We start from the raw sequence: 25,099 nt of genomic DNA, 5'->3' as shown, positions 1-25,099 counted from the left end.
GAAATTGCAAATACAGGGATAGATTGAAAGTAAGTTGGAAAGAAAGTTAGGTCCATAACAAAACACCAGAACAGACCAGTACTGACCATGACTTTGTATTGCCCAGTGAGGTTGGGAGGCTCGCACAGCAGCTGGCTCTCAGACACAGTGACAGAACAGGGAGTCTCTCCTATTAGTACTGTGTAGTTAAGCTTCACCCCTCCTGATGCTGGAGGAACCAGGTTTCTGCCCTGTGGGCATAGAGCAATGAACAGAGGGGTGTAAAATTTAAAGATAAACTCAGACACACACACACATAAACAAAAATCAAACATTATTTTTAATGCACCACACTGATATGTCACCTGAATACAGTACAAATTAAATCCCTAGGTTTGGGCACAGCTGCCACTCAATAGGATTCCATACCAAGATCAGACAGGCTGATATATTTTACAGTGGGAGCAGCTGGTAATCAGGAAAAAGGATTGAAATATATATTTTGACAAATTCCTTGCTCTCCATCTATCAGGTAAAAAAATACCAGTAAAAAACCCCAAAACATACAACTAACTGTAATTACTATACAAACATAATAATGACTGAGTGAAAAAGGAATTAAAATCTTTCCCAAGGATATTATTTCATCATATCTTTTATTTTTAATTGAGTTGGAAAAATGTATTTTCCAACAGTGACCTGGCCAAGAATGGAGCAGAGATTGTACCAATTACAAATGCAGGCAAACAGGGAGATGCAACAAAAGGGTGAACACAATCTCCAGAGGGGTTCACTACAAAGGAAGTTCAACAAAGCTTCAAAACATCTATGAAAGCGAATGCCATACCGATTTTGATTTTTTACACATGGAAGCATCCAGATAATAGGACTTGTATATAAAAATGAACTAGAGAAAAACGTATGAGTATATGGAAATGACCACTTAGCAGCAGAATACGAATGATAAATATTATGATAGGTCTATATTGGGGCTTTAATCCGCAAATTAAGTGAATCCATCCTGCATTTCCTTTACCTTGAGAATGATGGGTGAGCCTGGTTTTTGCTCAAGGATGCCTGTGGTGCTGAGCGGTTCAAAGTAGGGGTTGGGGTAGTAGAGTAGGTTAGTGTTGTTGTAGACCAGCAGCGCTTGGACGTTGTTGAAGATGAATCCAAACTCGTCCGCATGCTTCACGGTGTCCAAACCTGGATGGTACTCTGCCATCAAAGAAGGAGCAAAGCAGCTCATGCTGGTGGTGTTCAATACTTTACACACCTGGAGAGAGTGAATGAAGAGAAGAGAAAAAATGTTATGAAGAAACTTTAAACTTTCTGTGATGCTACTGGGGATGTGTTGCACTGAAACAATCAACGCATCACGAAATGATAGCCTGTGGCCCTTTAAATGAAAGAAGAGTTGCAATTCAGTCATCCAGAATAAACTTGAACAGCTCAGAAAAGCTATGATTTCTCTTTTTCTTCTGGTCCTATAATCTGCTCCATCCTCTGTGTTCTGTAACCTAAAGTGCGATCCTAACTGAAACACATTGGTTTCAACATGAACCCTGCAGCGTGCTCACCAGCCTTATAATTGACCTATAAAGGCCAAATACTTTTCAGAAAAATAGGATTTATTTTCTGTCATTAAATCCATCTTTATTGTAGAGGAAGCCTCTATAAAATTGAAAATAAATTGCTCCAACAGCCTCACTAAAAACACTGCAGGCCAACAACCACAAAAGGATGGAGGCATTTCTCCTCTGTCTCCTCTGGAAGAGGTTGAGCTATCGGTCTTTTATTACTTCTCTCAAGTTTGCCCAGATGAGAGGCCTGCTTTCCATCCATCCTCCCCGTCTCAGCTCTAGAGGGAAGGGGAGAGAGGATTGATTGCTGCACAGCACTCTGCTCCGAGAGGTTTTTATCTCCTTTCACTCCCTCCCAGCTCTCTCTCTGGGGAAGAAACTTAATTAGAGGTAAATATCATCAAAGGTGGTGAACGCTAGCGAGTACCACGCCTCCTACCTGTTGTCTCGTGCTCCAGAGAAAGCCAGAAAGATCGATGCAAACTCATTCTGTGTAGGGTACACCAATTGGATTTTGCCAGCATGGTGCAAGCTAAGTTGCAGGAGTGTGATTGCAGAGGTGGAAGAAGGGACTGGCATCTTTATTTAGTTTGCCCTCGGAAATAGACTGAAGATTATGTTCACTATGTAGCCTTGAATCTCATTCTTAAAATAAATTCAGATACAACTTAAAAATGCAACTACGGATTCAAATAATTGATTATCTCTTTTTATCATTTAGCCTATCTAAAGTCAGAAAATGATACAAGTGACTGTCAGTAGTTGAGCGCATTGAAAAGGGACATTTTCTGGGGTCTGATGAATAGTTTAAACCAAATATCTTTGGTTTGCAGCAATAACGATACAATAATAAAAAGTGAAAGCGGCAAAAACTCTCACATTTTAAAAAGTTAATGTTTGCTGCTTTTAATTGAAAAGGGACTTGATATTTGGTGATGCATTTTAAATCAGTTGTGCGAATGTATAATTGACTGACTAGCTGCCTGGAAATCTGCACTTGCTGCAAAACCTGGGTGATGATGCAATAGTCTTAGCAACATATCTGGAATATAGCTCTGTGTGCATGTGTGTGTGTGTGAAACTGTTCTTAGGTTTTGTCAATTTTCTTTTAATTTCTATATTTTACAAAGCACAGTAGCAGTGCATTAGCTTTGCAGAAAGATAAGCTCATGAAAATAGATAGCAAGGCCAGATAGGACACATGACATACTTTCACTAACTTTAGGTTCTGTGAAATCCCATTAACAACTAAAAAGTTACAGCATAAAAAAAGAAATCAGAATTAATTTTTTTTTCAGATGCTTTATCATGCAGAAATGTCACTTCAAAGTGAGCTCGAATTAACTATTAAAATCTGCACAGCATAGTTCCACATCCACAAATACAAGCCAGCAGGACGAAAACTGTGTGAATGGTACCACTCAGAGACTCAAAAGATTCTGAGTGATTACAGAGCAAATATAGTGCTATATGAATAGATCAAGTTAATTAATTTTATCCACTCATATTTGTACTGCTGAGCCATCGAGCTTTCAATGTGGTCATCCTGGCTGTTTAACGTGTAAGCCCATATGATCACAGAGTGAAATAGGTCAAATTAACCAATGAAAACAGTATGTTCTGTTTTTAAATCAGGGTTAAAGGTTGATTGGACAGAAGACTTCAAGTTTAGTTGATATAGACTGCTTTCTTAATGTTAGCATAATGACACGTTACACAGTATAGACAGGTCCATATGGGCCAACACGATCCTTGTGACTCCTGGGATGGAACAGTAAGGCATTTGCAAGTCAACTAAAGCTCTGACTACCATCTGCTCTGCCGTGGATGGATACTGTGGGCTTTTTTTGCACTGTCCTCACTTTCCTATTATGCTCTCTCGCTCTCTTTCTTAAATCTTTTCTTTCACCAAATCCTGCCAGGAAACTGCTCCTATAATGTCAGATGTTTTTCAGTGAGCGTAACATCCAAATCCAAAGTGATGGGTGAGTAATGTAGCGATGGGTAAATGGGGCAATGCGAGATTATTTAAAAAAAAAAAAAAGATACTTTGGTTCCCCTCTGAGTAGGGCAACATGACACCTTTGCAGTATTTCTTCCTTTTAGCAGATCTGGATATTAGATATGTCCCAAATTCTGAATTACAAGCTTGTTTTCCTACACTCCATCTACGTCTCATCAATGATTGCTTCAGTCATAACAGTAAAGCAGTAAAACTTTACAATTAATTGTCAAATACAAATGGTACATCTCTTCCTGTAGGCCATGTGGCAAAAGAAGCTACAAGATTTACAGCATTGATAAAGTGAATTGAGGTCAACAGAAAGAGAAAATAATTGGAATCTCCGTCTCATTTGTCTTCTTTCTCTACTGTTGGATAGAGCCAGGGTGTTTTAAGGCAGTAACACTCCAACCCCTCTGGCTGAATATATTACCATGATCTACTGTGTGGATACAGCCCACTCAATCATTCAAAGGTCTCTGGCCAGGGTAGTGGTAAGAGAGAGAGTCAGAGCCAGCGAAGATACGACTGGCTGACTGTAGAGATGGAAAAAATACGATGGCTTCACAGAGTCAAAGGTCATCTGAAGGCTAACGTTTGATAGCTAGTCACTGGTTATTCTGCTGTTCCTATACTTGGTTACTCCTACACTATGTCTATTTTCCTGCCTGCCCGCTGTTCCAACCAACTGCTAATACTGGCATTAAGTCTAACTTCAGCTCTAATCAATCTATCCAAGATCTGTGTGGCTGTTAGCTAGTGGAGCCAGAAACCAATTTATCCCATAAGCACTGTTTCATATGGTGAAAGGTTTTCGTTTTGTTTGAAGCTAGTTACAGAAGTACACAGAAGAAATGCCACCATGGAAGCAGTGCTAGCCTTTGAGACTTTGGACATTTATAATGCCATAAATATCGATCAATAATCAGCTCATGATGCTAATACTGTTAAAATCACGTATAGCATTATAGGATACATAATTTCTATAGCTTAATATGCAAAATAATTCTAAAAATGTGAATCTAATTATGCAGTGATCTGCAGCCTCCTCTCGCAATCAGGCAGAGCAATCAGTACACTCGTGCTGAACCCGTAAATGTACCTGACATGCCAAAGCCCGACACTCAGTCCAGGCATCTAAAGTATGGGACAGGGAAATATTCTAGAGCTGGGAAATAACCCTTTTAGCTTTAATCAAGATCATGATAAATGTTTCAATTGCGAATCCAGTGACAGATACAGAGCATTTCACAAAGAAAATTGTCTTTTTTCCTCTTTCCTGGTTTCTTTGTGAATCTATGCAGGTGACACAAGGGAGGGAGAGAAGAGAAGCAATTTAGTGGAAGACAGGTGATCATTTGAAGGCTGGCTGACAGACAGCAGCTCTTATTGCTATAGGCTTCTGTGCTGTTTGCCTTCCTCCCGTGACAAAAAGGGAAAGGGGTAGAAGGGCCTGGGAGGGTGGGATGAAGGATGGGTAATTGTAACCTTAGCATTTAATAGAAATTCATTCTCTGTGGCTGTGGGGGCAGTCAAGACGGTGACACAGTCGTCTTTTGCGAGGCACTAGGTGGGGAGTTGGATGAGACGAGGCAGGGTGGAGATGAACAACTCGCTTTCAAAGATTTGGAAACTGACATATCAGACACTACGGCACCCACACACAAGTCAAATTCCATTTCACCAGATTTTCTCTGTCTCACTCATCAAGTGTTTTTCTCTCCTCCAAATATAAAAACAGTGTCTTATGTGTCTTTTACTTCACATAAGGTCTGCATGTCAGTATCTCGCACGAGGATCCTGGAGCTCAGAAACCTCGGAACAGAATGATGGTTTTCATTCCAGAAATGTTCATTAAACAAGAGAGACACTTAAGGCCAATTTTAGACTGCTAATTTAGAGACAGTAAGTTGGAAATGCAATGAGAGTAAATCTATAGGGAATTGTGTATGTGAAGGATAGCTTTGAGGATGGTTTTGTGCATCCCTGCATCAATGTGAAATTCTATTTTATGATATTTTTAAACATTGTATATATTGAAAATTGAAGGTGTGAGACTGAAATATTTCCAAACTAGTGTGTTTTTTCCATATATCAGAAAATGTATAGTGTGTATTTGTCAAGTCTTCTGATGTTGTCTTGCAAAGCAGAACTCACGCCACATATTCTGGCAATTATCCACAGTTAGATGTTAGTTTTTGAGAATCTTAGGCCATGTTGCATTAGCAGAGAGTGAGTACAGATTGTGTTTTCACTGGCGGCATCAGGAAATGTCTTGAGATCAAGAAATTTCGTGCGGTGAAGCAAGCGAATGCTAACCACTGAGCTACCATGCTGCCACGGGATGATGCCAATCTAGAGGCAGGATACATGATGCCCACTCACTCACTGTGAATTCTCAAAAATTGACTGCTCTATTTTTACACCAGAATTAGCCATTACATGGACCTAATTACCCCAAATGATTTCAGCTTCAGTTCTTACTTACATCCCTGCTTGGTAATGTGCAGCGTGGGTCAGGGCCATAGTGCATGTGTGAAAATTGATTTTACAAAAGACGCACAGAAACTAAACAGATACACAATAATGGGCTCACTACTCTCTGTTCCTCAAACTCCCCTTTATTGTATTCATCTGCCCTCTCCACCTTATAGCAGACCACAGAGAGGAAATCCCATCCTCTTAATTAAACAAGGACCCCCAGGACAGGGGCTCAAATGCAATTTGTAACGATTTCCTTCAGACAAGTCTTTGATTATACAAGCGGTCTTTATGCTGACCAAAGACTTCTGACTGCAGTTAATCTTCCATTGAAAGTCATTATGAGCCTTCTTGCCTCCAACGATGCACACCTCTAACATTTTCCCCACTGAACCTTTTATAGTCTTGGTCAACTTCTACTGTCCTCCAGCTGCCTCTTTATCTTTTCTCAAACAAGTGAAAATGGTATTCGGGAGTCAGGAGAGCAGTGTAAATAAAACACCAAGTAGGTGGGAGGTGAGATGGTCAAAAAATTTTTAAGTAAACTCTATATTAAATAGTGCATGTGGATCACTCTCACCAACAGCTGCAATATTTATATGCTCTGGGGTCAAGAAGACTGGGATCAAGCATAAATCAGAGAGCGTAGAGGGCTAGAGGGCCTGTTAAGGACCGTTTTACCTGAAGTAAATGTCACTTAGCTGCTTATATAGCATGGCAAGCTGGAAGTAGTACAGTAGAAGATTTCTATTACACATACAGCAGAGACTTTGTGGTTGAAAACAGATTAATAGTGAGTGATTCTTACATTGACAGACTCTCGGCCGGCATATTTCACTCTGATCCGGGGCTCTTGAACCACATCCAGATTAGTTCCCGTCACCATCAGGGGTGTGTGACCGCTGAATAAATGGAAGAAGTTAGACAAAATTCATTACAGGAGTTTTTATAATCATGTTTGTCAGATCTGAATTTCATTTTGTGCAGACTAAGAAAGAGAATATCTGAGAAAAAGACCCGCAGCAGTCCAAAGCCTATTGTAAACTTTCTAACTCTGATCTGTTTCTTCAAAGTGTTCCCCATCACTTGGGGAACAAAAAGCTTCATATCAAAAGCCATTTAAAGGTTAATTTGGGACAAAACAGCCCATGGAAGATGGTGATTAGAGATGCATTTTTTATGTTTTTACTATTCACAATCAAGTAGCGCAAAAAAAATAAATAAAAAACAGACAGCTCAAATATATTAATATGCATAAACAGAGGAGGTGGAAAATTGCTGAATTCCCAGCCCTCCTGTAGCTGGTTGGATTTGTTAAAAATGTTTTTTTCTGTTGCACTTGTCAATGTGGTTTGCTGAATAAAGGTTTAGGGTAAAGATCACTGTACCAGTAGTGAGTTACTGTGGACAGACCGTGTGCGTCCATAGATTATACACTCAGCAACTATGCAAAATAACTGCTCCGTGCTCGCTTTTCTTTCTGTCTTTCTACACAATTTGAGCTCCAATTTTTGAGACATTGAAAATCAGTTCACACTGTGTAATTTAAAATGGAATTAGATGGAAATTTAATTTATTTTCTCTTCCGAAACACAAAGAAAGCAAAACAGATATGTGGTTCCTATCAGTTTCTCCCTTCGTTATTCCTCCTATTCCCTTTGTGTTGTCACGATTTTGCTGCAGCGTGCCATACTCTCCATCTCTAAGCTCACGCCATCTGTTGTGGACTCACACCTCTGATAGCACATTGTTCTGTTATGCCATTGTTTCATCTTCATCCCTCTCCTCCTTTTAATTAGTAGTCTTCTATGTCTGTGTATCTATCTGCCAAAGACGTTCAACACATGGATCGACACTGCATTCAGTAGGAGAATCTCAGTCTCAAAAGTGCCCATCCTCTCCAATCAGTGAGCTTCACTTCTTCTATCAATTCCAGACTAATTGGAAAAGAACCGAACAGTAATTGAAAATGCAATATTGACTCGTCTGTTTATTGTTGCTGGCTTGGACTGATTGGCTCTAAAGCTTTGGATTGGGAAATTCTTGTCTACGTGTCAAAAGCTCAAGGCTGGTAGCTGAGGACACGAATAAAACTCTCATACATACAATCTGAGGAATGTGCATACCTTGCAATGCTCCAGTCTGGTTCAATGCGCTGTACAGTAGGGTCCTCTGTGTACTCAAAGGTAAGGCTCTCTCTGATTTGGGCACGATCCACGCTGACGCTGATCTGAACTGGGCCGACTCCAGACAGAGAAGGGGCAGAGTAGCACACTATCTCTGTCTTTGTCCTTCTACACAAAAAAATAAGAACATCTCTATAAATCTGTAGCAAAACGAATGAATATGAGAAGACACAAACTTGATTTATATGAGCAAAAAAACATACTATTTTTTTCTGTGAGACCTGTTCTGTAATTATCCCACTCAAAACATGACGAACAGGTGCACTCAGTGCACATTAACATGCAGTCAGTACTTTCAGCTCTCATACATCCTTCTAAAACATGCTTTCTCCTCCCTGTACAAGACTTTGCGATCTACACACAAACCCTCAGAATTTGTCCAAATTCATTAGTAGAGTGCTTGTAGTAGAGCAGGCCCACATCTACCTCTTTCTCCCATGACAGGAATACAGTGAAGAAGCTGTAATTAGCCCCATATCTCATTAAAGTTTACTTGACTCCTCAACCTTACAACATTACAGTCAGAACACTGTGGCAGGGCTTAAAATAGGTGCCTCCAGGAGTGGAAATCAGAAAGAGGGCATGTATGAGTAACTAAAAGACGGCAGGAGGGATGGGTGTAGAGAAATGGAAGCAACTTGTGAGACTGAGAATTAAAAAATTTGAGGGATGGGGGAGAACAGATAAACTAATTAGGAATGGGAGAATGAAGAGAATGAGAAGGATGGGGCTAGATAAAAAAGGAAGATATTATTACAAGGTTTGATGCAGTAGGTCATCAAAACCTTATTAGAATTTACACAAGTTTTAACAAAGGTATAAAGAGGTTCCCCTTTGGGGGGTATTCGCAGTATAATATCAAAGGGAAAAAAAACCCAAAACAAAAGAATAAAGACATAGAAATGCTGCTTATTTAATGTGAATAAATCACTATCTTGACAACACAAGCTGTTGTTTTATTTATTTACTCTTAAAAATTGCTAATAGCATGCCATATAGCCAACATTTTCTGACAGTTATGCTGGAGGGCAAAAACTTAGCTAAACTAATTCAAATCATTTTTATATTATGAGAAACTGCTATTTGTGCTATGTATGGAAATTCATGGCATTTATGGTGACTGGATTAGTTTAACTCCACAATATCAACATAAACGTTTAGTGTTTCCACCATGATGTGCATTTCCTCCTTCTGCAGACTCTGTAGCAGCACATATGCAGGACAATTATGTTGGAGATTAAGATCTCACCCAAAGAACTCGCATGTCTGGTTTCCAAACTTAACGTTGACACTGCTGCCGGCACCGAGGTTTTCTCCCATTATAGTTACTTTAGTGCCCCCAGACTCTGGACCTCTTCTAGGAGACAGGCCTGTGACAGTTGGAGTCTAAAAAAACAAAACAAAAAAACCACAGATGCAGAAAGAGAGACATTAGGACAGACTGTCAGAGTCATTTAAAATGAGGGAAAGGAACAGGAAGAAATGACACGAGACCAGCAGACAGATTAAAAGATATATGCGTTTTACAGTAAGCAGGGGAGCATCTCTGTTGTAACACTCAGTGTTATCACTAATTTCCAGCAAATTACAGTTATTCTCAGTGTCAGAGTGATGGCAGTGAACTGCAGTACAATAAAGCCTTAGTGTCCTCTTATAGATTCCACTACTGGGTGCCCTGCATTGCTGGGTTGTATCTGAGTGGAGCTTTTTTAAAGACAATCTGAAAATAACGAATGCTTTCAGCGGCGTGCAGCCAGGATGCTGTCACACAGACAGATGGAGTAATATTCAAGTAGACAGCACACATACACAGGAACACACGTACACACATAAAAGCATCTGTGTGCACACACCTGTATCTGAACAAACATAAAACAACCATTTTAAAAGCGACTAAATGCACACTGTCATTTACAATGTCCCTTTGTCTACAAGGTCACGTAGGGAATATGTCTTGTCTGAAGAATGCTCCTGTGATGATGCAGTCTTTTTTAGGTGCACTGCAATAGAAGGGAATTGTAAGCGTTGCCAATTCTAAGCTCTGTGAAGTAATCTCAGAGGAATTCCACTGCTTCCCAGAGTAGCAGCCGTATCACTGGTGAGAAAAAGTGGCCAAGCCTGTGTTACCGAGCCAAGAGCATCATGCTGACAAAACTCAAAACTGACAGCGACGTGTGACATCCAGCATGCAGGATAGTGCAGGTACTCTGAAAACAACAGCAGTAATTACTGACTGCTGTTAATAGTTAAAAGAGTGCTAATTGTGAAGGTGTGAGAGGGTGCTAATGAGAAAGCAGATTAACTGTTAGGTGCAGGTCAGGTAGACAGCAGATATCTGAGAAAAGGAAATGTGTGCGAGTGTGTGAGGATGGCAAGTACACACAGACTGTACATAAAAGTTGGAAATAGCCATATACTTAGTATATGGCTATTTATATAATTATATATATATATATTTAGTTATATAATATATTTAGTTAGTTGTACATAGATTCTTTTTAGCCATATACTGACTAAATCACAAGTGTTATTTCAGAATACAATACAAATGGAGTTTAATTACACTCATACCACAAAGGAGTAGAGTTGTGAGGAACGAGCCCGGAGTTCTGGTTTGCACTCTCCGACACAGAGCTGTACTGGACCCGGCATACTGTCCGCATGGGCCATATCCATCTCACATACGATCCTGCAAAAGACAGTTAAAATGGGTTTCCAATTAAAATGACTTCAGGAACAGAAGTATACTCCCGTATATATCATGTATATATCTATCCACTTAGCACTTTTAATTCTTATTCTTATTTTTATATTTTTATGACAGTATGTTTATGACAGTATGTTTGCACTGAAGCACCGCAGCAATTTCCTAATGTTGTAAACCTGCTCAACATCTGGCAATAAACCCTTTCTGATTCTGATACTTGAAGCGGGAATTCAATTTAAAAAAAAAAAAAGTAACATTAAACTTAAACATGGTCTTCATGATTTAATGCTTAAGCAACGTTGTAGAAAAGAATATTCAAAGCACTTCGCTGCTTGATATTGATATATCTTCTGCTCTAATTACAATATTTTTTGTAGTTTCATTCATTTCATTACATGACACAGTCAGACATCGATGACAATCTTTAAATGAGACCATGTCTGCTCCTCTTTTGGCACTCCAGCACGCTGCACCTGAATGTAGTAAATTTCCCACTAACAGCTAGCCCTCCCCAACAGTGGTGGTGCTGTGCCAGTACAGCAAGACTAATGTTAATCATGCAGCAAGATCAATACCGTTCCATCATATCATGTGATCAGGTATCTCCCAGCACTGCAGGTGACTAGATCGAATGACATAATAAAATGAGAGCGTCTATTGATCGCTGGTGCCAGGGAGTAATAAAGTACAAGAAGCAATCACAGTGTGAAAAGAGAGATGGAATATGTGGGGGAGCAGATGGCAGGGGCAGGTAGGAGCGGAGCTGATGAAGCAGAGCAGATGTATTGTTTCTCCAGCACTGATCATCTGAATTACAACAAATGACTTTGAGAGCTTTGTTGGATGAGCTATGTGGACGAGTGTAGCTAAAGGAGGATTTACTTGCTGACAAACCTAATAATATCCTCTTACTGCACCTCACAAAAACAGAGACTCGCTTGCTTCCTACCTGAAAGCAAAACTGTACTGGCCATTTGCAAAGTTACAGAATTATGATAATAAGTTGAGTTTTTTGTGTTTTGTTTTTTTTAATTTATCATTCATTTTCTCTGTGGATCTTCGCAATTAAGTCTGCTAAAAAAACAAAAAACAAACTTGCAGGTTACTTTTAAAATTCATTCATACAAATAAGGTTTCAGTTTGGAATCTACAACAAAAAATGCTGCAGAATAGTCTCAGCCCTTAAAAAAGTACTTTTTGACAGCTGGAAAAAAGGAACAAACAAAAGTTCAGACTTTTTCTTCAAAGCAGGAGTAGCTTTCACACACACCTCTGAAGTAGTAACATAAAAGACACATAAATATGTATGTTTTTTTGTACAGTCCAGTCCATCATAGGGTGGCTGATGACTGAATTAAGACTCAAAACAAACACCAACAGTCAGCTAAGGACATGCGCATAATGAACCTAGAGGCAAAATACAATCCAAAGGTGCTGAATAAAAGTCCAGCTCAGTATATCATCTGGACGACTTCATCTCCTTCAAAGTTGGACTTAAAAGGTTATAGGTTAGTTTTTTAATTTTGCACAGTCAATTTTTTTTTCTTTACCCGCCATATAAATGAATTCCCCAGCTTGTCCCCAATCGCATTAAAGTGCTGTCAGATCAGTGTGCTGCACACAAAGTGTCTCCTACAGCCAAGTGGATTTTAATTACAGCTATACAGCTACTCAATGCAGGGCAAGGAACCACAGAAATACTCTATGCCATGTGAGCTGTTATAGCTTTACTACTTTATTACCGCATCACAGTAAACAGTAGTAGCAAGTGTGCACATGTGACTGCGAGATATGTCTTTGTAACACCATGCAGAAGTTAAACTATGCGACTTATAGCAATGGCATCACGCTTCGCTGTTCTCTTTCTGAGGGCACAAGTAGGTCAAAGAAAACAATTAGGGTTAAAGGCTCCTCTGAGAACCATGACAGTGATAGGCTGCATGGGTGTTGGTGTGTGGGTTCATTCACATGTGGGTTCATGCCTGTCATCTTTTTTAGTGAATTGCTATACATTTCATTCTTAACACCATTTTCCTACTGATTTAAAGTCAGTAGGGAGAGAATTTCACTTTAACTGAAAGAAAAGCCAATTATTTCTGAGTACCTGTCTCTCCTAAAGAAAACTATAAATATTATAATAAAATTTCTAGGGAGCTGTGGTGGCTGAAGGGTCCAATAATAAAGGTTACAATAGCAATGTTGTACTATTTTAATAGACTATTCCTCATATCCTATTGATTTTCCGTGGTACAATTATCTAACCTGTAATTGCTCCATAATGTGTATTTTTGTTCCTTCTGCATAAAATGCTTAAAAATCATAATAGAATAGTTTTTTTTATAATGAAGTATTGCCTTTCCCTCAACAATGAAGCTCAATTCCCAAAGGCAACTCAACCTAACCCTAGTCTAAATATGTACATATATATTTTTAGGGTAAACTAACACACTATCTATACATACATCTATCTTGGGAGGGCTAACACAACCTGAGATTAAACAACCATGAGGCGCTGGGTCTTTAAGTCTACACACGTTTGTGTGTCTAGCCAAGGGGGTGGTGGGCAAGTTGGGAAGCATGGGCCACGTTTCATTAGTTCAGGGTGAACGGGACAGACTTTACCATGATGTACACACAGCATGGGACAATTAAGGAGGTAAACACAAGTAAACACACACAGCTGTTATGGGATTGTTGCTGACTAGATGAGCTACACAGAGAGAACTGGGCTACTGTGCTGCAGGGAGGGAAAACAGCAATGTCAAGACCAGACTGTTTGGACCTGCTCCAGTCTTCATTAAAGCGGGAGATTGTGCAACACACATATATAGTTTAGAGCTTATTAGCTGTTACAGCACATAAATAATGTATCAAAACCTAAGGCTAGATGCATGCTATTATGAGAGTTAATAACAGATTGAATGCATCCCTATGCATTGTTCAATATTAATTAAATAAAAGAACATGAAAAAATTATAATTTTTTTTTTAAGTTACTGAATAATTACTTAAAACCTCGGTCACTCTGTCATTTTGTTTTTTCCTACTTTTATACACTTGTAGGAACAGCAAATATAGTCCATTTAGAATATTTTGCTACTGTTAGCAACATGGCCACACCATGTGCAGCAATTCCTATAAATAACTGTTATTACATACAATGTACATATACACTTTCTGCAAATGAGATCTGCTTATAAACTGGGAGGGTTGGTTGGAAGAAACGTCATGTTTTCACTTAACTTGAAGGAATAATTGTGTTTGTAATTAAATGTTGTGTAGTTATCCATCAATAATAAGTATTAGCAATAGTTTTGAAATGATCATTCCTGTTTGGATCACTTACTGTTCAGCAATGATGTAGCCATCCTCTACAGGGGTACACCTCACTCCTGCCACCTCTACATTGCCGACCATATCTGAGAAAGCCAGACCAAGGTTTGTGCCATGGATGGTCACCCGGGTGCCTCCCTCTGGGGGTCCAGCCACTGGTGTTACCTATAACGTTGGAGAGAAACTAGACATCAAATGATGTTTTTGTCTTCAGGGATGCGGCGGGTTTATAGAAACACATAAATGCGTACAGGTTTCTGTATGTGCTCAAGGGTAAATATGCTCTTTTGGTCCAGGTGGCTGTAAAAGCAATTAAGTCCTACATCCAGAAAATGTCAGAACATGCCATGAGTCACTGTGCCAAGAGCAACTTCTAATCACAACAGCACCTAATGACACTTGTTTTGCAGCTCTTCTTGTTAAAATGTGGCATTACACCCATCCACACACCATGCATACATAATCACCAGTGAATACAAAGGTTTTTTTTTTTTTGCAATTTCGTTCTCCTGCAACAGCAAATCTTTTAAAAAAAAGGAACTTTGGGATAAAGACGAAACTGTTTTTAACACTCAGCAAAGCCACCTGCTCAGAATCTACCCTGCTTAACATGGATGTTAAATCTAACAAGGGGGGATACTAATGATTAGCTAAGACCACCTACTCATAAAATGCAATATGGCTGCCCAGCATGACCTTGGCACAGGGTGGCACAGTGCCTTCTGTGCTGCAGAGTCCTGTTGAGGCACCAACCTGGCCATCACACAGCCATTTAAACACAAGAGGACAAGATAAGGAGGAGGAGTAAAAACAAAAACGAGAACACAGAATGAAATGGAAAAAAGGTTAGAAAAAAAAGACCAAGAGAGTAGGCAATACTGTGCAGTCACCAAAGGAATACAGAAAAACCAAGAGAGGAGGGCAGCAGGGAGGATAGACTGTCACTTTGCTGTGTGGGGCTGCTATGCAAACAATCAATACGCTATTACTGACCATGCAAGCAGAAGGGAAAAAACAAGAGTCAGTTGTACCCGCTCACTGAACTGCAAACCCCCACGTGATGGCAACCCTTTAAGACTTGCTGTACACCCTCTATCCCCACCCCCAACACCCACTAGGGCATTGCGGCTTCCGTGTGGGATGCTGGCATTGTAATCTAGATTCAGTGGACATTAATTGCTCTGGATGTAAAGTAAGTGTGTCACTGCAACGCCTGAGGGGCCTGAATACATGAATCTTTTAGCACTGCTTGGGCATGCAGGGTATAGAAGGGGGGAACATAATGGCTAAATATATCCATGTCAGGCGATGGCAGCAGCTATTCGAGTAGACTTAGTGATGGTTACATAAGCAACGTGAGGGCCTGTGAGAAAACAAGGGAGGGGAAAAAAAGAAAGGAAAAGCACGAAGAGGAAGGGAATGGAAGAAAGAAGAGTGAAAATGGGGTGAGCAGCGGGGGGAAGTGGACGCAGTTTCGGTCCCATCAGACAAGACGGGTGACAGGTGAGGCAGGGACGGTGACAGGACAGCAGTGCTGTATCACAGACGGGCATGCTAAAAGCTTGGGAGTCCTCCTCCTTCTACTTAGAGACTGAAATGGACACTTCCCATGGTGGACCAAGGACATGATGATAGTCCAGTTCACGCAGAAAACCCATTTCACTGAGTTCCCCACTGACAGACAGAGCCTTGATTCATCTGGATCATGGAAAAAAAACTACCGCTTCAAAGATTCACCAGGCTGTGAGGCATAAGAGAACTTCTGCTCTTTGTCTTTGTGTCTGCATTTCTAACACATACAAAGGAACCAGATCTATAAAGAATTTTTTTTTTGTTTACAAGACTGATTTGATTGCCAATCACATTAGTTCTAATGTTCTTTATAGACAAATAAAAGTAGTCATATATACTATCATCTGGTAGCATAGGTTTGTGTTTATATTTCACTGCAAAATTATCTTGTTTGCATCACTCTTTCTTTGTTTTCTTCCCATCCATCATCTTATCTCCCCAGGCCATGTGACACATCTTCCTCTTCCTCTAGTTTGCTTGTTTTGCTTTACCAAACTGTATTTCAGAAGGGAAAAGGAAGCGTTGCTGGTCATGCACACACACGCCCTTCTGCCCCAGCTCCCTTTTCCCACCCAGTGCTGCCATGCCATGCTCCCTATGTAATCCTTTTAGCAGCAGTGCTGCTGCCCGCCTGGCATTGTCACACTGTCAATAGAGGGTAATTCCCAGCAAACAGGCAGTCAGCTTGCAAGCCACTCTCCCTGCTCCTACTCATGCAGTCGCTCTGGCATAATGTATCTCTCTCTGGCCAAAAGACCATGAAAAGAATAAATGAAAAAACACTAGAATCATTAGAGATAAAAATGCATGGCTTAAGTAAAAAAATAAATAAATAAAAAAAAAGACATTCTGATGTACAAGAAATCAATTTCCAGAAAAAAAAATGCTGGCTAGTTTTGAGAAGACACCTTGTTATTCTGAGAAATAACAAAAACTATGGCGACAGAGAGAAATGGGCTTCAATGTGAATAACCTGGGGCTGTCTGTCAGCGTGGTGCTGACATATTCAGCTGAAGTAATGGCGGGGAAAGATGTGCTGATGCAGCCAATGCTAAACTCAATACATAGAGCAGAGTGCAATACACCAACCGAGCTGCCTTCGGGCTATGCAAGCCAAGCATGTCACTGTAACTACAGCAGCTGACCGAGCCCGGTGGAATTCAGCAATAATAATATTCCTCATTTACTATTAAAATCTATAATACGAAAAAAATCTACTGTATGTTCATTATTATCTACTTTCAATAAAGCTTAGATATACAGGGAGTGCAGAATTATTAGGCAAATGAGTATTTTGTCCACGTCATCCTCCTCATGCATGTTGTCTTACTCCAAGCTGTATAGGCTCGAAAGCCTACTACCAATTAAGCATATTAGGTGATGTGCCTCTCTGTAATGAGAAGGGTTGTGGTTTGGTGTCATCAACACCCTATATCAGGTGTGCATAATTATTAGGCAACTTCCTTTCCTTTATTTGTTTTTTGTTAAGTTGCCTAATAATTATGCACAGTAATAGTCACCTGCACACACAGATATCCCCCTAAAATAGCTAAAACTAAAAACAAACTAAAAACTACTTCCAAAAACATTCAGCTTTGATATTAATGAGTTTTTTGGGTTCGTTGAGAACATGGTTGTTGTTCAATAATAAAATTATTCTTGCCTAATAATTCTGCACTCCCTGTATAGGATACGATCTTTTTATGCCCTTACAAACACCACAGTGGGAGATTTCTGTTTTTCCCAAAGCTCTATGTTTGGCTTTTGAAATTAAACAACCTTTGATATCATTTAGAAGCTTGCAGATAATCTCTTTGTCTTGCCACTCAGACTAATTCTTAGCTCAGACTAATTCTAGCATGTCACATTTAATTGTGAGAAGCATTTAATGGGCTTGATAAAACCCCACTGATCGCTTGTTCCAGAACAAACTGCATCCTAAATACTTTATAGAGTCTTGAATGTCTTGTAATAGGCTAAGACATATTGGTTACAATGAAAATGAGCTGAAAACAAGTAAAAAACAAAAGAAGACTATGTAAAAAAAAAACAAAAAACAAGACCTGCGATTTGAATGGGGAATTGTAACCTATCATCTGGTTTGCATGTGAATCTGTGGGGTGCTGAGCAATATTTTATTCTTCAGCTGGCAGATTTAATAAAGGTCAGCATCCATACAGTACAGAAGCACTCTCGGGGTTACAGCAGTAAGCAGAGTTCAGTTGTAGTCTGATAACAGCTGACAGGCCTGCTATCCCTGTGGAGTTCAAAATATCAACAAAAAGCATGCATTCACTTGCATGTTTGAGGAAGAAAGAGAAAAAAGGAATCCCATATTTTTTCTTTCCTAAGGCTATAGCTAGATGTTTATATTTACTGTCACTAGAGGCAGGGGAGCTTCTTTGCTATACAGTTAACTCATACAGAAGCCACGGCCGAAGCGTATTGAGGAAACGCCTTTCATATGCCCATCTAACTCCCAGCTTCATTTGATGTTGTTCCCTCTGCTGTTAGCAGGGGCTTACATCTCTTCAATATTAATGGCCCGTGGTGGGAGGCACCGTGGCACTTAATAGAAACATTAATTATTCAAAAGGCCTATCTTGTGGAAGGCACATCTACTAATGTGTTAGTATGTATACAAATCAGCTCTTGATGGGGGCTTTGGTGCATACAATCAAAACCAAATTTATTAATAAATTCAGCCCAACAGGGGGATGTCGGCTTCTTAAAGAAACTGTAATCACTGAGAGACGGGAGGGGGGCGGGGGCGGGGGGGGTGCTAGGACGACGCACGAATGATGAGCGCTGGCTTCACTACCGATGATGAGTAGAAAATAGGTGTGTCTGTCTGAAGTACATGCTCACGCAGAGTTGATTTTGCCACCTACAGCCATAAACAGATCTGATTTTAGATTGGCCTCAGGAGCCCCCCATGCCCAAACTTCCCCCCTACTCCCCAGCTCCTTTGTTCTTCCCACCTTTGATGACTTTACATCTCCCCCTCAGTCTTTTGTTGTCTTGCTTGAATCGTTTCACCTCACCCAAACCATTCATACATTCACAAGTGTAGTTTTTTATTTTTCTTCCACTTAAACGGAAAGACTGACCGTGTAGCTCTGCTTCTGTAACATATTGTCAATCACTGGTTTTTGATAGAAGTGCTAATTGAAGAATAATATAAAAATAATAATTATGCCAGTCATTTCCCCTGTGAGCTTTTTCCTTTGGCTTGCCATGTCATTTCAAAACCGATTTGTTACATTCTGTAGTTTTCAGATTTGCTTTTGACATCATTGCTTAAACATTGGACAACTGATGGATGCAGTATAGATATACAGTGGGGCAAAAAAGTATTTAGTCAGCCACCGATTGTGCAAGTTCCCCCACTTAAAATGATGACAGAGGTCAGTAATTTGAACCAGAGGTACACTTCAACTGTGAGAGACAGAATGTGAAAAAAAAATCCATGAATCCACATGGTAGGATTTGTAAAGAATTTATTCGTAAATCAGGGTGGAAAATAAGTATTTGGTCACCTCAAACAAGGAAAATCTCTGGCTCTCACAGACCTGTAACGTCTTCTGTAAGAAGCTTTTCTGTCCCCCACTCATTACCTGTATGAATGGCACCTGTTTGAACTCATCATCTGTATAAAAGACACCTGTCCACAGCCTCAAACAGTCAGACTCCAAACTCTGCCATGGCCAAGACCAAAGAGCTTTCGAAGGACACCAGGAAAAGTATTGTAGACCTGCACCAGACTGGGAAGAGTGAATCTACAATAGGCAAGCAGCTTGGTGTGAAAAAATCAACTGTGGGAGCAATCATCAGAAAATGGAAGACATACAAGACCACTGATAATCTCCCTCGATCTGGGGCTCCACACAAGATCTCATCCCGTGGGGTCAAAATGATCATGAGAACGGTGAGCAAAGATCCCAGAACCACACGGGGGGACCTGGTGAATGACCTGCAGAGAGCTGGGACCAAAGTAACAAAGGTCACCATCAGTAACACACTACAATGGCAGGGAATCAAATCCCGCAGTGCCAGACGTGTTCCGCTGCTGAAGCCAGTGCATGTCCAGGCCCGTCTGAAGTTTGACAGAGAGCACATGGATGATACAGCAGAGGATTGGGAGAATGTCATGTGGTCAGATGAAACCAAAGTAGAACTTTTTGGTATAAACTCAACTCGTCGTGTTTGGAGGAAGAAGAATACTGAGTTGCATCCCAAGAACACCATACCTACTGTGAAGCATGGGGGTGGAAACATCATGCTATGGGGCTGTTTTTCTGCCAAGGGGACAGGACGACTGATCCGTGTTAAGGACAGAATGAATGGGGCCATGTATCGTGAGATTTTGAGCCAAAACCTCCTTCCATCAGTGAGAACTTTGAAGATGAAACGAGGCTGGGTCTTCCAACATGACAATGATCCAAAACACACCGCCCGGGCAACAAAGGAGTGGCTCCGTAAGAAGCATTTGAAAGTCCTGGAGTGGCCTAGCCAGTCTCCAGACCTCAACCCCATAGAAAATCTGTGGCGGGAGTTGAAAGTCTGTGTTGCTCGGCGACAGCCCCAAAACATCACTGCTCTCGAGAAGATCTGCATGGAGGAATGGGCCAAAATACCAGCTACTGTGTGTGCAAACCTGGTAAAGACCTATAGTAAACGTTTGACCTCTGTTATTGCCAACAAAGGTTATGTTACAAAGTATTGAGTTGTATTTTTGTTGTTGACCAAATACTTATTTTCCACCCTGATTTACGAATAAATTCTCTACAAATCCTACCATGTGGATTCATGGATTTTTCTTTCACATTCTGTCTCTCACAGTTGAAGTGTACCTCTGGTGCAAATTACTGACCTCTGTCATCATTTTAGGTGGGGGAACTTGCACAATCGGTGGCTGACTAAATACTTTTTTGCCCCACTGTAGTAATGCAAGGTTCTCAATGTTTAAGCTTACTTTTGGTTACCTGTTTTATTTATTGCTTCTTTTGTGCTCTTCACTATTGCAAGTCCCATTGCATGATGTGTCTCAAATTCATCATAATGGATGTAATTTGGCAAAAAGAGTCAGAAACAGTTAAACACAGAGACACAAGAACAAAAAACATGGAGGTATAAGACAGCAGGGAAAAGAAAAAAGAAGATCGGTCGGACTTCATCAGCTTGCCTATTTTTCGTGATTATTTGCGTGTAGTATAGCAAATCAATTACCCAAGTTGTTAGCTTCAGTTTTTAATTGGCTAGAGTTACATGTGGGTATGTAGTGGAGGAAAAAGAAGCTAAATGAATAAATGTGGAGGCAGATAGGTCTGGTAGGTTAACCACAATGCACTGGTGTGTTACCAAGCTAATTAAATAGTCGGCCCCTCCTGGCCTGACTCCTCTGTGACAGCAGACCGACAGTGGGGGCTTTGAGTAAGCAAAGGTCTGCTTGTGGAAAACAAATAAGCACTTCCAGGTCATGATCCCGATCTTGCTGATGTGGAGGACATCCAGCTATTGGGTTCTAGTCATGTCTGTGAAAATTCAGCATGACAGAAAAAACAAGAAGGAGCACCGCTCATTCACTTGGTTATGGATGCAAAGATAATTTAAAAAAACTACGATTACTTGCTTGTGAAATTCCCTTTTTAACAGTTATTGGTGCCAAAGAAACTTTCAAAGGGCTGGAATAACCTTGTGTGAGGACAAAAGACATTAAAATCTATGAGCAGGGAGCTGTGCCTATGCACAAAGAGAAAGCAGATGTCAAAGAGACAGCCCTTTAAAACTACAAATCTCAAGCTCTATTTCTGTGCGTGCATGTGTGTCTGTGTGTGCATGTATTTGTGTGTCCTTGCCCTTGGATAAGTCTTGAAGATGAAAAGAACTCTCATAAGAATAAGCACCTGCGAGTATAACACATATAGCCGCACAGGTACATAAACAGCCATACATATAATTTTTGTTTTTAAGCAAATAAAGATAGATAAACACAGAAAAAGAAAAGGCAAGATAAAAGGACAGACAGAAAGGCAACAAACATTTAAGGATGTGCAGGCATTTGGTGGGCCAAGCACAGTAGGGAGCCTATTGAAGGTTTATTCTCATTCTTTCTGAGTCCACACAAAACCAAAGTAGAGTAGAACAGCTGCTTCTCATGCAACACCTTGTTCTATCTTGTACAAGATAAAAATTTTAATTTATCAGAGGTCCTATCCATCTCTCAAGAATCCCGCTATTACCGCTTCAACTTAAATGTTAAAAAACAGCATGCCAGAGTCAAGTGTATTCTTATTCTGCTGCAATTTAGTGATCATGATGTGCTTTGGAGAATACAGAACAGGTTTTTCACTTTGTAACTGCCTTGCCACTGGCACAGATGACAATGTCTTATTAAGCCGTTTTAAGCTGTCTGAGCTGTTAACTTTGAATTTTAAGTATACTTCTACAGTCTCAGCTGAGCGCCTCATGACCCTCTGTGAAAGAACTGTGACAAGATGCAAGACACACCTTGCAACGGAAGCTGATAATTACATATCGATCGACCGCTGGATCTGTGTGGGCAGGTAGGAAGGACAGATGAGGGATTATAGGTACTGACCTCAGTGATGCGTGGGTTGGTACACTTCACATTCTTGCTGGACAGGTTCAGCCAGCGGGTTGTGTAAGGGTTGATGGGGGGGCAGTGGTGCCTCAGTGTACACCTTCCCTCACCACTGCACCAGCCACACTGGAATTTCCTCTCTGCCTTTAGACACATGCCGCAGCTGTCCCGCTGGGCTGCACACTTGTACAAGTGCACTGTGGGATGACATGGGCAATACAGTGAACATACCAATAAGTATTGCTGTTATTGTTAAAAGGAAAACTGGTAGATAGTCTGCTATGAGTAAAATATTTTTCAAATTTCTCAAATACTCCACAAATGATTTGACATGAATACATACAAATGCTTTTGTGACCTCTCACAAAAAAATGGAATATTTGCACCAACAAAAATATCCCAAAAATGACAGCGTCCATCCTATTTTCTAGCAGATATTGACATCAGCATCTTTTCTTCTTACCTTTAATATTTTCTGGGTTGTCAATAATAAAGTTGCCGTTCCACACCACTGAGAAATCCACAGGAAGCTCACTGATTTTCATTCCTTCATACAGATACTAGAGGCCACAGAGTGATGAAGAGGGAGAAAGAGATAGAGATTGGGATAGAAGCAGAAAAGAGAGGAGGATTTCAATGGGAAGTCTGGGAATTTGAATCCCCGTGAACCCAAGTGGAGACAGTACTGTGTCCTTCCAATATTACCCCATACTTACATCATCTCAGTATCTGAGGAGCTGACAAAGTGAAAAGCCACAAGATATGGGACAGCTGGGCAGGAGCTTGAGCTTCCCTCTGGCCTTTATTGATGCTGTGCTTAACTGCCTCCCATGCGCTTAATTCTAGCCTGACTTTCATTGCCCAAGTGTGTTTTTGTGTTTGTGTTTGTGTGTGTGCAGGGGAGAGCGAAAGACTGGAAAGTAAAACATGCATGCCTGTGGTACCTCTGGGAATATACTACAGACGTCAGCAGTATATTGACTTCTGAAGGCAGACTCGTGCTACAGTCTTCTTCTGTATAATTATCTATGATGATGGCTACTATTTCTCCACTAACTAAATAACATACACACACACACAAGCATACACATGGTATGGGATTCAGGCTATTATCTGTTTTTGTATACAGTATTTAAAATGTGTGCGTAATTATATAATGGAGAATTACAGACAAATCAAATTACACATCATCAATTGCACTAATATTGTCTCAATGTGAAAAGGCACCGCACAACCTACCGAACTGTTCTGGCACTGTACACTGGAGCTGTTGAAGCGGAGGGCAGTGACTCGGTGGCTGACCCCCTGGATGTGCAGGACGCACTCATAGCCCCGCTGGCCAGACTGGGGCTGTGGCAGATTCTTGGCCTTCAGGGTTATAGGCTTCACCTCGCCTGCTGGGATCAGAATTTCCTCAGAGCGCACTAGCTGGGGACAGTCCTGGAAGGATAAAGCAGAGAGGGTCCACAAAAAAGAAAAACGTTCCACTTTCATGTTTAGCAAGAGAAGGAGAACAAAAGAACTTTGCAATAATGGTGAAAAAGGAGGATGATTATAAGTAGGAAACACAATATGTGGAATTAATGTGGAGATTAATTCTAAGTTAGAATTTATAACTGATTTCTGTGACCTTGGAAAGCTATGAGCTGCGTTGAAATACACATTCTCAAGAGAGGAATTATGAAACTGCTCAATTCGTCAAAACTGAGAATGGTATCAGTAGTCAGTGGTTTAAAGTATTCAGTAATAATGGAGGTCGTTGCTATTTGAAATACTCTGAGAAAACTGCCTTTATGGCTTTACACAATGAAGCTTCACTCTTAATGGCCTTTAGCTTTGTGAATCTTTACATCTCAAGTCAATTAAAGCATAGATACAATATCATAAGGCGATATTCAAATATACCTTTAGATTGTAGGGTTGCTAAAATAAAATAGCTGTTCCTGATGTCATAGAGAAAGGCTGGTCTTAATTCATAATTGTGAGTACTGCATCTAATCTTACCACTGAAGCTCTGTGTGCCATGCACAGCAAATACATATGAACTGAAGCAATGCAAGCAGGCTACTCATATATGTACAGAAGAGGGATTATTAACAAGTTTCTTTTAATACAAGTGAATGGGTTTAAATGAATAAAGGCAAACACTTAAAATCCCAGTAGTGTAAATGTGCATAGCTAGTGACATAGTGATCATTACTGATGTGGTCAAAATGATCTTGTGTCATTGTTAAGACATGTTAAGCTCAGTAACTCCAAGGATAATAGACTGTTAATTGCTATTGCAGAGAACAAGAGCTCTGAATGAGTAGCACCACTTCAGAAATAGAAAAGCTTAGATGGCTGTCTTTCTGAAGACATGCCCCGAGGCTGACACAGAGCTGAAACGCAGTGCAGGAGGCAGGTAGAAAGAAACCAAGTGCAAATATGCAAAAGGAAGGGTGAAAGAGAGAGAGGAAAAGATGGATTAGGTTATAAGTCCATGTGTGCTCCACCAACCTCAGAAGCGTTGACCCGTCCCTCCTGGAAGGAACAGCTGGAGGGGTCATGGGTGCACAAGTTGCGGTATTTGCACCAGTGGCACCGGAAGGCACTGTTCACACATGACAGACACCTGCAGGAACACACAAACACACACATGCGCACACACTGA

The 25,099-nt window shown here is 40.5% G+C and overlaps 1 protein-coding gene across 2 annotated transcripts in view; it reads right to left on the bottom strand.

Annotated features, from left to right (window-relative positions):
* Positions 1 to 25,099, bottom strand: part of plxna2 (plexin A2) — a 160,186-nt gene that overhangs the window by 27,123 nt on the left and 107,964 nt on the right. For both annotated transcript variants that reach the window (XM_005749017.1, XM_005749016.1), the window contains exons 9-19: positions 24,946 to 25,060; positions 23,686 to 23,886; positions 22,910 to 23,006; positions 22,444 to 22,643; positions 14,284 to 14,435; positions 10,803 to 10,920; positions 9,481 to 9,617; positions 8,172 to 8,339; positions 6,854 to 6,947; positions 1,016 to 1,255; positions 87 to 230 (exon numbers count right to left, since the gene is read on the bottom strand). In XM_005749017.1, the coding sequence (XP_005749074.1) occupies positions 87 to 230; positions 1,016 to 1,255; positions 6,854 to 6,947; positions 8,172 to 8,339; positions 9,481 to 9,617; positions 10,803 to 10,920; positions 14,284 to 14,435; positions 22,444 to 22,643; positions 22,910 to 23,006; positions 23,686 to 23,886; positions 24,946 to 25,060 (1,666 nt within the window). The remainder of the gene's footprint in view (positions 1 to 86; positions 231 to 1,015; positions 1,256 to 6,853; positions 6,948 to 8,171; positions 8,340 to 9,480; positions 9,618 to 10,802; positions 10,921 to 14,283; positions 14,436 to 22,443; positions 22,644 to 22,909; positions 23,007 to 23,685; positions 23,887 to 24,945; positions 25,061 to 25,099) is intronic.

This window comes from Pundamilia nyererei, unplaced genomic scaffold (genome assembly GCF_000239375.1).
Source record: "Pundamilia nyererei isolate P.nyererei 1_Seehausen unplaced genomic scaffold, PunNye1.0 scaffold00235, whole genome shotgun sequence".
Classification (NCBI taxonomy): Eukaryota; Metazoa; Chordata; class Actinopteri; order Cichliformes; family Cichlidae; genus Pundamilia; species Pundamilia nyererei.
Note: the sequence above shows the minus strand (reverse complement) of the source record. Positions and strands in the feature narration are given on the sequence as shown.